Source organism: Protopterus annectens, chromosome 1.part0, assembly GCF_019279795.1.
Source record: "Protopterus annectens isolate FY-2018-M chromosome 1.part0, PAN1.0, whole genome shotgun sequence".
Lineage (NCBI taxonomy): Eukaryota > Metazoa > Chordata > Ceratodontiformes > Protopteridae > Protopterus > Protopterus annectens.
In genome coordinates, this window is record NC_056725.1 from 834,796,195 (window position 1) to 834,812,065 (window position 15,871).

General features: G+C 39.1%; 1 protein-coding gene across 3 annotated transcripts in view; it reads right to left on the minus strand.

The window, feature by feature from the left end:
* Positions 1 to 13,990: 13,990 nt before the first annotated feature.
* The window catches only part of LOC122794945 (calcium homeostasis modulator protein 5-like), a 597,094-nt gene continuing 595,213 nt past the window's right edge, over positions 13,991 to 15,871 (minus strand). For all 3 annotated transcript variants that reach the window (XM_044063553.1, XM_044063542.1, XM_044063548.1), the window contains exon 2: positions 13,991 to 14,571. In XM_044063553.1, the coding sequence (XP_043919488.1) occupies positions 14,182 to 14,571 (390 nt within the window). In that variant the 3' untranslated portion in view covers positions 13,991 to 14,181. The remainder of the gene's footprint in view (positions 14,572 to 15,871) is intronic.

Below are 15,871 nucleotides of genomic sequence, written 5' to 3' on the forward strand. Positions count from 1 at the left end.
TTAGTTAATTGGTTAATGATTTTAAGCTGTGATGGTAAGCTACTATTTAAATGAATGTTTTTAGCAACTACAATTGTCTGAAGAAGCAACCAGTGAGTCGTGAAAGCGCTTACCTTTGTTTTTTTGTTGTTTTACTAAAATATCAGAGAACCTGGCTCCAGAGACCTGACACTGTGGCTCCAGTACCTATTCAAATCCAAAAGGTACAGGAGCAGAACCAGTCAGGGATGTTGATGGAGTCTTTGAATCTGACTTCGGACCTCCCAGGGTTGTCAGATCCTGGGGCTTTGAAACTGTAGGATGGACTAGAGAAGGAGACAGTATTATGTGAGTAGTGATCAGAAGACTCATTTATCCAAAAGGGGATAGAGCAGGTATGACCCCCATCTGAATGTGAGCTCTGAGAATTTTTGCATCATCCTATCCCACAGCCTCTTCTGACAGACATCTGGAGAACCTGGAGGATGTGGTGGACTGGGGCCTGGAATCCTTCTTGGGAGTTTACATTAAGGAAAAGTGCAGAGTAGGAGAGATTGCATCTAGGGCAAATTGTGTGAAGTGCCAGGTTTCAGATCCAAAGGCCTAGGATCTGATATCAAAGCCATAGGACTGGCTGATATTATGACTGGATCTGAAGCTTTGTGATCCTGTGATATCAGATCTGAAGATCGAGCCTTCAGGTCAGAATCTGAAGATGTCAAAATTTTTGCTGGTGGTTTCAATGAAGTCCTAGGGAACTTCAGCAGACAGCACTTTATGCTCCGAAGGAACAGATTTAGTAGTTTTGCCAGGGGGCTTGGGCCCCAGAAGGAGGTGGTGAAGCAGGACAAAGTATTTTTAAAATAACTTTGTTGTGTCCGTCAGCCAGTGCTCTGAAACTGAATGAAGCACAAATACTGCAATTAGTAGTCAGATGAGCAGCTCCAAGACAATAAACTCACTCCTTGTGGGCATCTGAGTTCGGAATTTTATGCCCACAAGAAGTGCATGTTTTGAATCCTAGCAGCTTGTCATCCATGACAGGAGAGTGACGATCGACAGTCCTACAATAAAAAAAAGGCCTTAGCCAAGAAAAACAACTAGAGAAAGTATGACAGTAAAGATTTTTTTTAACGTTAGAAATGGGTTAGAAAATAGGAAAGGAGAATTACTGCAATGGTAATCAAGAATTAGCCTTTGTTAATGGGTAAGGTACAGAATACCAACTATGGTAAAAAATAAGGGAAAATACTATTTAGAAATAGTATTTAGAAACAGTAGAGAACCTGATGCTGTACCGAAAAACTGAGGAGGTTGAGAAACAAGAGAAAAAATATTTAGGCAAACAGAACACTTACAAATCAATAATACAGTCACTCAGGAGAAGGACCCTGCATCTGAGCACAATGGAGGCAAACGAAATCTGAGATATTGAGGATGGACTAGGGCATTATGGGTAGAGGGAGGATCTCGAGATTGGATCCAAAGTCTATGCGGCCGAGTTGGATCCGCAGATCGGATCTGTAACCCATTCATTAAGGAAGAATGAAAAGAAAAACATTAGATCTCAAAGTTCTAAATGGTCACGGTTCAGTTTATTCTGACATTTCTGTGGAAGAAAGCTTGGATGTACTCTATTAATCTTCAGGACGCATACTATCATATCAAGGTGAACAGATACTCCCGAAGATATCTGCACTTTTAGCAGGGGGCCATTCACTATAAGTTCATAGCCCTGCCATTTGGTTTCACCACAACCGCAAGGGTGTTTACCAAATGTATGGCAGTGGTAGCAACTCACTTGAGAATTCTAGGATTCTGAGTCTTTCCATATCTAGATAACTGGCCCCTCGCCTCCTCAACTAGGCATCTCCTCAAAAAATCCAGGAACTACTTGCTCCAGTTATGTCTAGGCATCACAGCCTACATTTGAAAATCACATCTTCAACCTTTTCAGAGCCTGGAGTTCACAGTTGCCCATTTGGACACAACTGGTCAGATGGCATCCCTTCTATCGAACAGAGTACGGGCCATCAGGTGTCAAGTAAAACAAGTTCTCACATTCTTCTCCTCCAGCCAGGCTGATTCTTCAGACTTTAGGGTTGATGGCAGCAGACATAACGTTGATTCGTATGGCTTGCTTTTACATGCACATTCTTCAATGGACTCTAGTTGTTCAGTGATCAATTCTTCATCATCCCTTGTCTTCAACAGTCAAACTCACAAGTATACAAAGATCACCTGCATTGGTGGATTCAGTCAGATGAAGTTTCTCAAGGACACCTTCTTATTTTTCACCCCTAGTATCCATGTTAACCACAGATGCCTCCTAACGGGGGTGGGAGAGCATTTCTTGGGAAAAATGATCCAAGACACATGGTCCCCAATAGGGACCGATTCATACATTGCTTAGGTTTTTTTTATTTTTGTAGTGGAAAGGACAGACTCTGAGACTGTTAGTCTGTTCCACAGTCAAGCCAAAAATGGTGCCTCTTTCCCAGGGAAGACAAGCAGCAAATGGCAGTAAACACTACCAGTCCACAAATGTTACTTTTTTGACAGAAAAACACAGTAAACAGCACTTAAAAACACCATGCCAGTCCCACAAAAGTAAAATAAACAATTTCTCCACAGAAAAAAAATGTTTTCAGTTACTTTACATCACTTTTAAACTGACAAAAAAAGCAAGTGTTCTACTTAAACATACATTATAGTCTCATCACAGTCCATTAAAACAACACTCCTAGCTTTAAACTAACCTTCCTAAAGAGAAAAGTGACAAAATAGCAACACAAATAAAATAGTTTTTTTCCCCAGCAAAGGGAAAGTACAGTTTTGTACCTACCATAAATGTAGATGTCCGATAGGTATGCATCTGCAGTCATAACATATGGGTTGTCCTGCCTCAGGCAGCCCTTGATTCCATGAGATAAGACAGCCTGCAATGTGCAATTACTGATGCCAGGCATTTGTTGAAATATTCTGGCGATAAGCCAAATGGCAAATAAATGAAATGAATTGATAATGATCTGATCCTGCAAGAAATCTGAGGTGAGGTGTCTTCTGCAATCTGGGACGTGCAGGCATGCCAGGTATGCCTTGAGATCATCTAGAGTCCTCCACAAGACTCCTGGGAATGCATGGAAATAAAAGTAGCATTTTGCAATTTTTTGAATATTGCACAATGAGAGATATGTGTTTAGTTAGAGAATAGGAATAGATGGGGTTTCTGGTCTTCTTTTCTTTCTGGAAGTACACCCTTGGCTTGGCATTCCTTGGCTTTTTCCTTTCTATTCCTTTCATTGCTTTTGTTGATTTGTCTTAAAGCTCCTCTGGTTGGCAGGTTGCCACTGCGACCTGTAGGCACCTTTTTGATTGACCTGCCTGCTGGCGTCTATTCCTGCCCTGCCCCCTTTGTGAGTTGGAGTTGTCTGGACCAATTCTTTCTTTGAAGGCCAGTTTCTGCTGAACCTCGGAGACTGGCCAGAAATCATAACTTCAACTGTTTGCACAGATTTTCTTTTCTTTTTACTTTCTTTAGAATCTCAAGTGCAGGGGGAAAATAAACTTTGTTTCTCCATTGGAGCATCTAGGAGTTTAGCTGACATGGTCTTGAGCAGGATTGTCTTTTTAGCAGCATGTCTACAGCCAATGCCCTCCCTAGCTGCCCCTGATCTGGATACGACTAAATGTGCATCACCAATTTTAAAAAATGATTACTGACCTGCTGACCTGCTGACCTGAGTGTACCTTAAGCTGCCTTACCTTACGGTCTAAAAAGGTTCAGGAGAGCTTTTTTTATAACAAATCCTCCTGGTAATATATCATATCATAATCATTATAAATTGACAGTTTAAAAGAGTAGCAGTAGTAACCTCTTTCAGCCAAACCACGGGGGCGCGGTCAGTCGGTCCTTTTCCTTGCATTTTTAAATGCGTAGTTTTATAGTCTCCGGCGGCATTTATATGCAAAAAACTCTCAAAAAAACTCCGACTAACTCCCATCGGTCTGTCGTCAGGCCGGGGCCTAGGTGGACAACCTAAACAGGCTGATAGGTCCTGGTGGGGGGCCTGGGCAAGGAAGGGAGTGTAGGAATGGAAATCCTTATGGTATTTGTTTCCCCAAGTTAAAAACTTTCCTGAGGCAGGACAACCCATATGTTATGACTGCAGATGCATCCTTGAAGGACATCTTATCTGCCCAGCAAAGGAGCAGCACATGCTGACTGCCAACACTCAGAAGCCTCAGAGGTGCTTACTTTTCAGAGGTAGTAAAACTCTGAAGGGCTTCATGCCCAAACTTGCCTTTCAGTCAGCTGAACTTGAGTTGCCTGACAGTTTGGGCTCATGGAAGGTGCCCTAAAGCTTTGGAAGCTAGCCGGCAGTTATATCCTTGGCAAGATACAACTCACAGAAACTGCAAGAAAGACTCAGCCACAAGGCTTGGAGTAAACCGATCGTGATGTAGGGAAATGCATATGTGGTTGGTAAGACAGGTAGAATGTAAACAAGTTGCTATTTTGGAGTAAGGTTTTAGAAACATTAATACAGTGGCTGTACTAACTACTCAGTACAAAGGGTAGTTCAATGCTTATTGTCATTCCTCAGTGCACAGGTAGGCTCAGTTTAAGCTTGGGTAGCTTTACAGCTTTTGTAACAAGATTTTCCTCTCATCTCTAGGTGAAAGGAGCTCCACCATTTACCTACAATGCCTGACTAGTGAGTTGCTATAGTAATTATTAGCTTCATATGTTCTGATCTGATATACAAAGTGCTCATAGGAAATATCTAAAAGTAAATATATGTCAGATGACTCCCTTTACTCAAGTGCAGTTGGTAAAATCTGGACCCCCTCCCAAAATCAGAATGCAAAATAACAAATCTAATTAAAAATCAAGTCCTACCTAACCAATTCCTGGATATGCAACTATCAAACTAACAATTAATACCCAATCCCTTCTCATAGTTGTAAAAGGGATACTCCATGATAATGTTTACAGTTACATAATTCCTGACACTTCAATGTGTATTACCAGCTCACTGTAACATTATGCCTAAGGCATTCTGAATTACTACGTTTGGATATTATTTTGCAATTGACTGTTTTTGAATACTTATCTGTATTTTTGTATAGTCTTTTTTTCAAATATTTGCTTGTATCAAGATGTACTTTGTGGAGCTTTTCTCCCTGGGCCTCTGCTGAAAAGGAGCACTGCTTGCCCAGTTGGACTTTCCCAGTAAACAAATGTAAAATAAATAAACTAAATAAATAAATATAACTATTGTGATCCAAGTTCTCTCCTAGGTGCATATTTGGGATATTTGGGAATGTAAATGCTGGTTTACTATTGAAATCTTGAAACTGCATACGTCAAACAGCCTCAATGTCGACTCGAAATGCAGAAAACCACAACATCGAACTAGCAAACTCAAAACAGAATACATCAACACCTGTAGTTCGATGTATTCGATATAGCAGGAAGTGATGTCCGTCACCCATGCTATGTACTGTAAAGTATCAGGACATACTACAGTTAATGGCACATGAATTTTACTATTTTGCTGGGGGGGGGTGGCAAGCCCCCCTGCACACTATATATACCAATTCTGAGACTGCACTACAGTGAGGAAATGGGGTTAATTCCCTGTTCTTCACTGAACCGTGATCGCCACTCAAAATTCTGAGCTCAAATACTCGAAATACACTACCCATTCGATGTTGTACAGTCGATGTATTTGGGTTCACAAAACTGCCTACTGGAAAACTACACCAGCATTTTCATTTTCGACCACCTGCCATTCACCAACGTGATAGTAAACCTATCTGCTAATAGCTAAGCATTTGTTTGGTGGATATAGTACATTATGTGATGTTTTGGTTGTACTTTAGAAAGTTGTGGAGTTACAGTCATAGTATTTATTTTGTATACAGTGGTGTGTTTTGCTTGGGAAATTGGTGATGGTTCTTGCTATTTTATTGTAGTATTTTTCAAGTCTGTTTAGAAAATATTTTGAAGTTTAGTTAGAAAAGAAGCAGCGTATAGGTGGGATTAGTTTACCTGAAGCTGTGCAGTTAGGTAGGGCTTAGTTCTGTGTAACATATTAAATTTTTAACAAATTTTAGCTACAGTAGAAATGGAGATCAGACTTAAGTTGAGCTATAATGCCTAGTAGTTTTGTGTAATTAACTTGTGTCAGAGTTATCTTAATTACAGATATTCTAGTTATTTTGTGGTATGATGTGGTTTTCAGTATTCATTTACTGGGAAAATTATTAATTGTTTAGAGTTCAGTATTGATTGCGAGTCTAAAAGCCCTGTTTCCAATTTATTAAAGGCAGTTTGTGTTTGTTTTTTTAGCTGATGGAGGGAAGCAGTGATGCATTTAGAGTACAGAATAAACTGTATTGTACAACAGGATAGCAGTGGACTAAGAATGAACTCTTGAGCAACACCTACAGAAGTGGTAATGAAGCTAGATTAAGTACCTTTATTTAAGTAACACCTCTCAGTGAAGTAGCTTTTAATTCAAGTAACTGTTGAGCTAGATATATCAAGTTGGGCCATCTTGTTATGTGGTCTGCAGCATACAGAGTCATATACTTTTGCGAGGTGTAGGAAAACAGATGAAGTCACTGTATGATGGCTTAATTAAATGCTTATTGAGTTAAGGAAGACCTGTGCCTATGCTGTGGGCAGGTCTGAAACAGTGCTGATTTGGGACAAGTAAGCTGTTAATTAGGTGGCTGTGGAGTTGCTTACTAGTATTTTTTTTTCCAGTATTTTGCAGCTAGGTGAAATCACTATTGCGTCTGTCCCTCCTTTGTGGATTGGAGTGATGCAGGACTATTTCCATAATCATGGATCATACTGTTCTGTAGACTGATTTACTAGTATTAATACAGGTGCTGGCAGTTGGCAGTGTGCCTTCTGTGGAAGGTTGGGCGTGGGGTGGCTACGACACCGTAAAACTCCACTGCCAATCATGAGCGGACAGGTGATCCGCTGTAGAGACCCCTAACCGGGAAAAAGCCGAAAGAAGAAGAAGAATACAGGCGTTGGCAGTGGTGCTTATGAAATATGGAGGAAAACTGATCTATAGCAGATGTAACTAAGATGCGTTTCAACAGCTTTAATTTATATGTGGGGGTAGTTTGTATGCTGAAGTTGCTCAATCAACATGGTTTGTTGAATGAGATTAGATGGTTCTGCACTTTGCTGCTGAATGAGAGATATTGCCCTTTGAATACCACCAGGATTAATACACTGCAAATTGGATTTTTTAGCAGAGTTTATTAACTTGCTAAAGTTACCCCAAAAGGGCTTTAGGTACTTGGAGTTAGATGGTTGCAGTCTGCAGGACTGGTTTTCTTTCGTGTCTGACTTAAGCTCTTTACTTTGTTTACAAGTTTTTGACAGTTTTGGAAAGTTGACGGTTTCAGTTGACATTTGTAGGTTTTCCAGTCTTTGTCTCCGTGTCATGGTTTGCTTGGTTTCAGTAATTAGCCATGGGGCAAGAGTGCTCTTGATTTTCTTTTTTTTAAGTAATAGGAGTAAGTAGTGTAGGGTATATAGAAAAGATCCATTGACATGAGATACCTGCCTCATCCAGAGGAAGGTGTTTTAGAGGGAATCAGTTGCATTGTTGTAAGATGTTAAACTTTGTGTCCGAATATCCAAATGTAGGAGGAAACTGTAGGTAGTTGACCTTTTGCTTGCATCCATTTTATTTATCTCCTATTTGCTAACAGGGTAGGTGGACTGGCCCAGACCCCCTTTTTAGCCACAACCCAAAATATTTTGCAAACTGAATAGTGATCACTACTAGGATTTGTCAATATGACACATAATGAAGGTGTTTACGGTTAGTGGTCAGTATCCAGTCTGGTATATTACTTCTGTTATTGGCTGTATTGATTTTTATTGGTTCCCTGATTAGATGGGTAACTCAATGTAGGTTAATGGATAAAAAAGGATTCATTAATCTGAGACTGACAATCCAGCATATACTGTAGAACTAAGTTGTCAAAAAATAACTAAAAGGTTTATGCCAGTATAAATTTCTAGTTTTAAGTGTTTTTATCAAAGCTCATTATCAATGTAAACAAATATTCTGTTTTAATGAAACAAAGGTGCATTATACGTAGACAGAAATAGACAAATTCCTTGTTCATCAAGATAAAACTTTAATATTGCTTATTAACATGTAAAAAAGACAAAACATGAAGTATCTTAGAACAGAAACAAAGAGCTTTAGGATCATTACTTATTCTGAAAAGCAGCAATTCAAAGTGTTAATAGCCTGAAAGTTTTTAAATCTTTTCAGTCTTTCAAACAAATACATAACACAAAGCATAGCAGCAGTAGTTTTCTATACAATTCAACAGCCACTAAAACAAACTGAAAGTGATAACATGTTAAGGTAGACTTCTTATCTGATAAGAGGCAAGTATTTACAATTTATTAAGAAATAACAGTCACTTCTCACACTTACCTATAGATTCTGGCAGGGAATAAAGGCACATCAAGTGATGTAAAACAGACCAGTCAAACAGGCATTAAAAATGGGATTCATCATTTACTCAGTAAATGATCCTGAACTTAACCACTTCTCTTTCTACCTATGCTATCTGTAAAAACAAAGTTGACAAAGTTCTCTCGAACATCCATCTCATCAGCTCAGCTCATTAATTTACTCAGTACTTAAGTTACCCCTGCAAGCTCATTTGTACATTTTTTTCTCCCTACTTGTCTACAAGGGAGCCTTGCTCCTGTTCTAGACCACCAAGAGTTTCTACATTGCTGTGATTGCACTGCTTTCTGCAGAATGGTGCGCAGACATCCAAAAATTCTCAGTGGAAAAAATAAATGCTAGTACCCATGCATTTATTGTGGTGCCAGCACTCCATCTCTGACTTCTAAACACTTTAGGACTCCTGCTACAGTAAAGGCAGAAGATAAAACCAGTGCCACAATCCTTATGCCACAAACAGAAATGGTGCAGTGTAATCATCTAAGCATTTGTTTCCCCGATTTTTATTTATTTAGTTTGGTAATAAAGAGAGTACTGATCCAAATGGACCTAGTTCAGTCTCAGCCCGGATTTGTTGACAGAAGTGCAATTAGTATGTGTAAGGCACTTACATTGTTGTATCAGCACCAGGAATGAAGAAAGAACATCTAACTTTAATGTGCAAGCATCAGCCATTTAAAATCACATTCTACTCACTGCTGTCAAATGGGAAACTTGGAAGAGTCCGTTAAATAACAAATGGATTTTATCAAGGTGCACTTTCCGTTATCAACAGTGTCCAGAGGTGCTACAGAATTTATATTCTTAACCCATAAATTAAGTCTTATAATGACATTAACATTAAAAGGCTTACTTGCTGCATTACACTCACAAAGATAGTCTCCATCTTCTTCATGCCACTTTGCAGGGTCTACCATACAAGAGTTAATTACATACAAAATGGAGGAGCAACATCTCCGTTTTCAAGGCGCTATCATATTTAATTTGTGGTAATTACAGTTTTAAGTGAAATGAAAAACAACTGCTCAAATTGAAGCACAACATTAAGTAATTAAGTGTGTAATGCTACAAAATCAGGGCATATATACCATATGATCATGAATACAACAAAATGTATTAAAACCTACTTCGTTAGGAAGCTTAAATATGGAAGGTCAGTAATGTACACATCTCCAGAAATGATAGCCACAGCAAAATAGCGGAGTGCTGCTGAAGCAATGCATCTGGATTCATGTGATAATATCCAATTTATATATTTTAAGAGTCAAAGTTTGTGGTATAGATCACAATGATTTGCTTAATTAAAGACAGCTTCCTCTGTTGTAACAAACTTTTAGCAGTAATAATGACACTGCTTAACAGCTCATTTCCTTTTTGGTTAAATATCAACAGCATGAGGTATGTTTTGAGCCACTTGCCAAACACACACACACACACACACACACACACACACACACACACACACACACACACACACACACACCTGCCAGAAAATGACTGGTTAAGTTTTTCCTTGTATTTTCTTTGAGCCTAAATTTCCATCTTCTCACTTCCTGGGTTTTCCTTTTTAGCTCATCACTGGGGGTTTACAAATTACGCAAATTTCAAGGTTAGTATTAGAACATTTTATTAGCCTACAACTACTACTTTTGTCCTGTGCTTCACCCCGATCTATGTAAAATACAAAATACCTATCACAGGATAATATCTTCAGCTGCTATTTCAGGTTTCCTGCTCCATTATTCCCCTGTTGCCGTTTTTACTTGTTTTAGTTTTTTGTATTTCTGTCATTTGCTTCATCATTATCTCATCCCTTCAAGGAGTGCATGTACTCAGACTGAATGGATGCTGATCCCAGATTTCATAAAGAAAAAAACACGAGGAGCAGGAAAGTCACTACAATGGCCAAACATGGGGTGGGGTGGGCCCAGACATTAAAAACATTACATTACTTACGGTACAAAGCTATTTATTAATTAGATGAAAATGCAATGGCTTACAGAAGTTTTAATGTGAGCAAAAGCGAGAGAGAGAGAGAGAGAGAGAGAGAAAGACATTTTCAGGTTTCCAACTGTGCTCATTTGGCACAAAGTACAAAAACTGCACAAGACAGTATTGTTTCTACATAAATTCTAATGCCAATTGCACTATTTTTTTGTTAGGACAGACAATTTTAAAGGCAGTCAAGGCACATGTTTGAGTATTTCCTCTTCACAGGTAAAATATCCAGTATTGCTTCCAAGATGGCCATAATACCATCTTTGATATTTAAGGATTTTTAAAAATGGCACATATGAGGTAGCACAGAAATAACCACCATGTTGAAATGTGGAGCCAAATAACTGGAGTTTGTAGCATTAGAAATGAATGGTTAGAGCAATTTAACTGTAGTCTGTAAGATATACAGCACCTTCTGCACTAGGCAGTATGTCAGTCAAAATACTCAGCACAACCTTCTTAACAGCATATTTTAGAGAGGGATTTTCATGTCACTTTCAAATTCCTTGCTGCCATAATGTAATCCACATTTGAAAAGTATATAGAAAAATTCCACTGGTTGCACTCCATGCAACTGCTGATAGTACATTTTCAGTCCAGCATTTGCAAATATAAATATTTGTCCAAGATTTTCATTGCTGCTTTCTTGTAGCTGCATGTTACGAACCAAAAGTACAGAATATTTTCAGCTGTTATCATAAAAGTGATACTGAATAACAACTGCTGAATCACTTTTAGGGAACATTAAAGTGATTTGCTGACCATGGCATGTGGTCCAAAATTGTGGAACAGTATGTTCACTCCATCAGCAAATGGTTCATCTCCTGTTTACATAGGAAAAATCCTTAAAACTTGTATTTTCCACAGTATATAAACAGTGAACTTTAACCTCAGCGGCACTGATGTAGAAAAAGGTTGAGGTGTATCCTTGGACACTAAAAGGCCCTCCATGCATGCATACAGATGCACCCATTTAAGTCTATGGACACAGTTCACACTACTGCCTAAGGGGATGTTACCAAGGGATCAATGCTTTATTTGGGCCATGGTTTAATAAAACGTTTATGAAACTTTTTTATTACAATATGGTCCAAAAATTTAAACTACAAAGTGGAAAATGCACAGCTGCACTTAACTCACCAAATGTTGTTTGCGATGCATATATGAACATCAGCAAACTACTTTAACAAAGCACAATGTTTAATATGGACTGGAAAAATGACAGCCACCATGTTCAATGTATGCTATGGAGAGGGCATTACATATAATGTAGCTCAAAGTACCAAAAAAGTAAACAAATTTATGGGATGTGCATTTCCAAGACTCAAAACAGATTCAATCATTTGTTGTTCAAAAGTACTGATATACCAAAGTTCCTATTTAGCCTTATAACACTTGTTGTTCAAAAGTACTGATATACCAAAGTTCCTATTTAGCCTTATAACACTGCCTATACACCAGAGAACAGGAAATCTAGGACTACTGCCCAAAGAATGATTCCAAACATTTAAAATCAAAATCAAATGAAAGATGGAGTTCAAGTGATAAGAAGTTACCATGAAATCCTGACATGAGCTAGACATCATGGAAGCCTAGGTTGTGAGAGAGTGTTGTGAGCTAGACACAAGGCAGGATATTAAAGATAATGGTTTAGTTATGCTGAAACAACATTGAATGACCTACCCAACTACCTTTCTGCAGTAAGCACATCTTTCTAGCTCTGAGAAACCAGATGAGGGGATCCCGTGAATGACTGGGGGGGGTGGAAGCTATGGTAGGTGCAAAATGAAAAAAGTTTAACTAAAGAATTACCTCAAATGCAGCCTCCATATTTACAAAGAAAGTAAAGGATACGATGTATTAAAAAAAAGCAATTTAACGTATTTTTATCTTTGCTAGTACCAGAGATGTACTGATAATTTCAGTGACATTGTCAGACTGCAGTTTGCACCGAAGCAGTTAAGACACTGAAACCACCACACATGAAAAATACTACTGTACTCCAGTTTCTTTTCTATGTTTTTCCTTTCTGCTGCATTTTTTCTTGTATTCTACAAGAATTCTGCATTTTGCTTTGAAGAAGTTTGAAAACATTAACTTGGCATACTGCTGATTGCTCCAGGACTGTAGCACCTCCGATCTAGCTTTGATGATGTAGCACCTCAGATCTAGCTTTGATGATGCAGCACTATGCTACAGTACAGTACACCACTGATGTTCCCATGTTTGAACACTGCTGCTTCGCTTCCTCACAAGCCATTTCATATCAGACCCTGAGCAGAGGCAACATTAGTCAGCCAGTGTAGGGAAGCAAAGCAGGATACATACAGAGAGGGGGAGAGAGAGAGAGAGAGACAGACTGTGTGCGTATATACTTGTATAAAATGGAAAGTAAACACAGTATAGGAACTAGGAGTATGCCAAACTGTGTGTACATATATTGATGTATCAGAGCTGGAATGTGGCGATGGGAATATATGCAGAGTTGCAGCTATGCCACTCTGTAGGGATAAAGCCCTTATTATGCTGCAGGTGACCCAAGATCAAACATCAGCTCAGGCATGCTGTAGGAGCTGGAAGGGGAGGATGGCTGGGAGCATACATTGACAGCTCATCCATACTGAGGGAAGAGAGAAGGTGGCTCAGGTACATCCCATGGGTGATACCCAGTGAGAACAGGCTCGAGCCTATCAAGCCCTCATTGTCATGTGAAAGTCACTCCGTGCACTGAAGGGGATTCAGCATGCAAAAGCCCATTTCCCCTCAGACAGCAGTTAATAGCACAGCTCAGAAAAGTCAACACAGGGGTGGAGGGGTGCTCCATCATGGGTATTTGGGAAGAGTAGGCTGCCTTGCAGGACCAGCAATGCTGATCTGCTACCACTAGGCACTTGCTGCTAATGCAAGACTTTATGGAGGATTCCTAGACAGGAACAAATGGAAGGATGGCTTATATATAATCATCCCATTTCCTACCAGCCACAGCAGCACATCTTGGTACATACTAGCTTCTTGCATTGCTAATGTATTTTACACTCTTATTGCTCAGCACTGTGTGAAAATATATGTAATCTTACTGAAGTAATAGTGATATCTACTACCTAAAATAACTGTTCTTCTGGCTTTTTCCCCATGGGGCATTGCCTTGCAAATTTCTCAGAGAGCAGAGGTGAAGCACATTTCCTGCATGGGTGTTTAAAAATAATAACATCTCTGCCCATTGACTTCATAACCTTCTACACCATTGCCTGTAACATGTCCACAGAAGAAATCATGTCGTAAACACTGACTGCAAAGATTCTGTGGGATTTTGCCAACCACCAATTCCATTTTCCACAAAAAAGGAAAAACAGGGAGGCAATTTTTGGCAAGCCTTTTCTAAAGTCAGCAAGAAATTCAAGAGATCTTGGACTGTTTCTATGGATACAAAATTTATAACAATAACTATTTTTACAGAATGGTTAGAGAAAAGCAACTTATACTGTATTTAAACATGCAATTTAAAACAAACACCAAAGATAAAGGTGGTACAATTAATATTAAATGGTACATGCAGCTCTTATAATGTTAATGCATAACTGTTAAAAAAATGAGTAGGCTACATAGTGAATAAATAATGGCTTAAAATAAGTCCGCAATATGCTTCTAAAACTAAATATAATACAAGATTGTTCTATATTATTTGTCCTCCATCAACAAATCCAAAAGCTGGCTGAATGTCTTCATTGCTTTCTCGCTTTCCACCTTCCACATACCGATGGAGTGTGCTATAGTACTGATGTGCTCTGTTAAAGCTGTACAAAGCTGAAATCTCTTCCCATGCATTGTTACTTGGCAGAGGGAGAGGATCTGGTTTTGTATTTTCAAAGAAGCTCTTCAGATTACGGTCAGCTAGTTTTGTGGCATAGTCATCAGAGAACTGTTCAAAGTGTTGCCTCTCTTTTTCAATGTACTTTCGCCAAAACATCTCCTGGAGGTAACTGACTTGAGAGCGGCAGGCAGAGTAGCAGCTGACAAGCAGCAATGCGATGGCTGTGGATGCTATAAGACTCCAACCAATTACCTAGAAAAAAATAGAAGTTAGTGATACAAAACTAGAGGAATAAGGAAACTGACTTCAGTAACTGTTTAAATCACACAGGATACAAATATGCCTGACCAAACAACAAATTTATATAATTTATAAAGTGTTCAAACTTACCTGGATAAAAATACGTCCCATAACCATGACAAAAAAGTAGTCTATGCAAAGGATACCATATGCTTTTCTTGCATGTTAAAATTTGAAGATACTGGTTTATATTCCTGTTAAACTGAATGAATTAATACTTAGTGGGTAAAACTCAGATGAAATTTGCAGTTTTACTCATGCTGATATTTTATACTGCAATTTGTTGTTTTAAATATAGTTGTTTCTACGGTAAATAACCAGCAAGCATTATGTCTGCCAAATAAAGAAGTTATGTACTCACCATAACGTTTCATCTGTGTTGTCCATTTTCATTGTATCTCAACTCTTGGGGTTTGTAGCCTGCTACAGATCACCTACCTTGTCTCAGGACCCCCACTCAGCATTTCTGAGAACATTGGAAAATATAAAGGTCCTACCAAACACCATGATATTAGGAGATTTCAACTACCCAAACATTGACTGGGATAACTACTCAAGTACAAACTCCTTTGCCCAACGCTTCCTAGAGTTTATAAACTCAAACGCCCTGGAACAGCTGGTCACCAGACCCACAAGAGGTGACAACATACTGGACCTGATCATCACCAACATGGGGGAATCAGTGCTCCACACCAGAGGTAAACTACTCACTGGTAAGATCGGATCATAAACTAATCACACTAGACATCCACATCCCGACTCCACCCCCAGTCAAGAAAATCACTGTGAAAAACTTTTCAAAAGCCAACTTCACACTTCTCAAGACCGAGGTGTAAAGTTTCAAAGCCCCCTTGCTAAAGGATAATGCTATCCAAACCGCAGAATCCTTTACGAGTGCATTCTATGAGCATCTACAGGGATGCATGGATCGAGCCATCCCAAGTAAAACCAAGACTTACTCCCCCAAAAAGAGGAAACCAGTCTGGTGGTCCCCGGCCATAAATAAGCTATACAACAGAAGGAGGAAACTACTACATGACAGAGCAAAATCCCAAAAAGCAAAGGCATCACTGATCAATATTAGCAAGAAACTACAATCCCTCATAAAATCATCCAAGGCCAGTTTCGAAAGAAAAATTGCCACGGACGCTAAAAGATAACCACAAAGCCTTCTTTAGCTATGTCAAAAATCTAGGTGGCAACTCTCAGATATGCTCTGAGCTAGTGCAAAATGGCAAAAAAATACACTGAA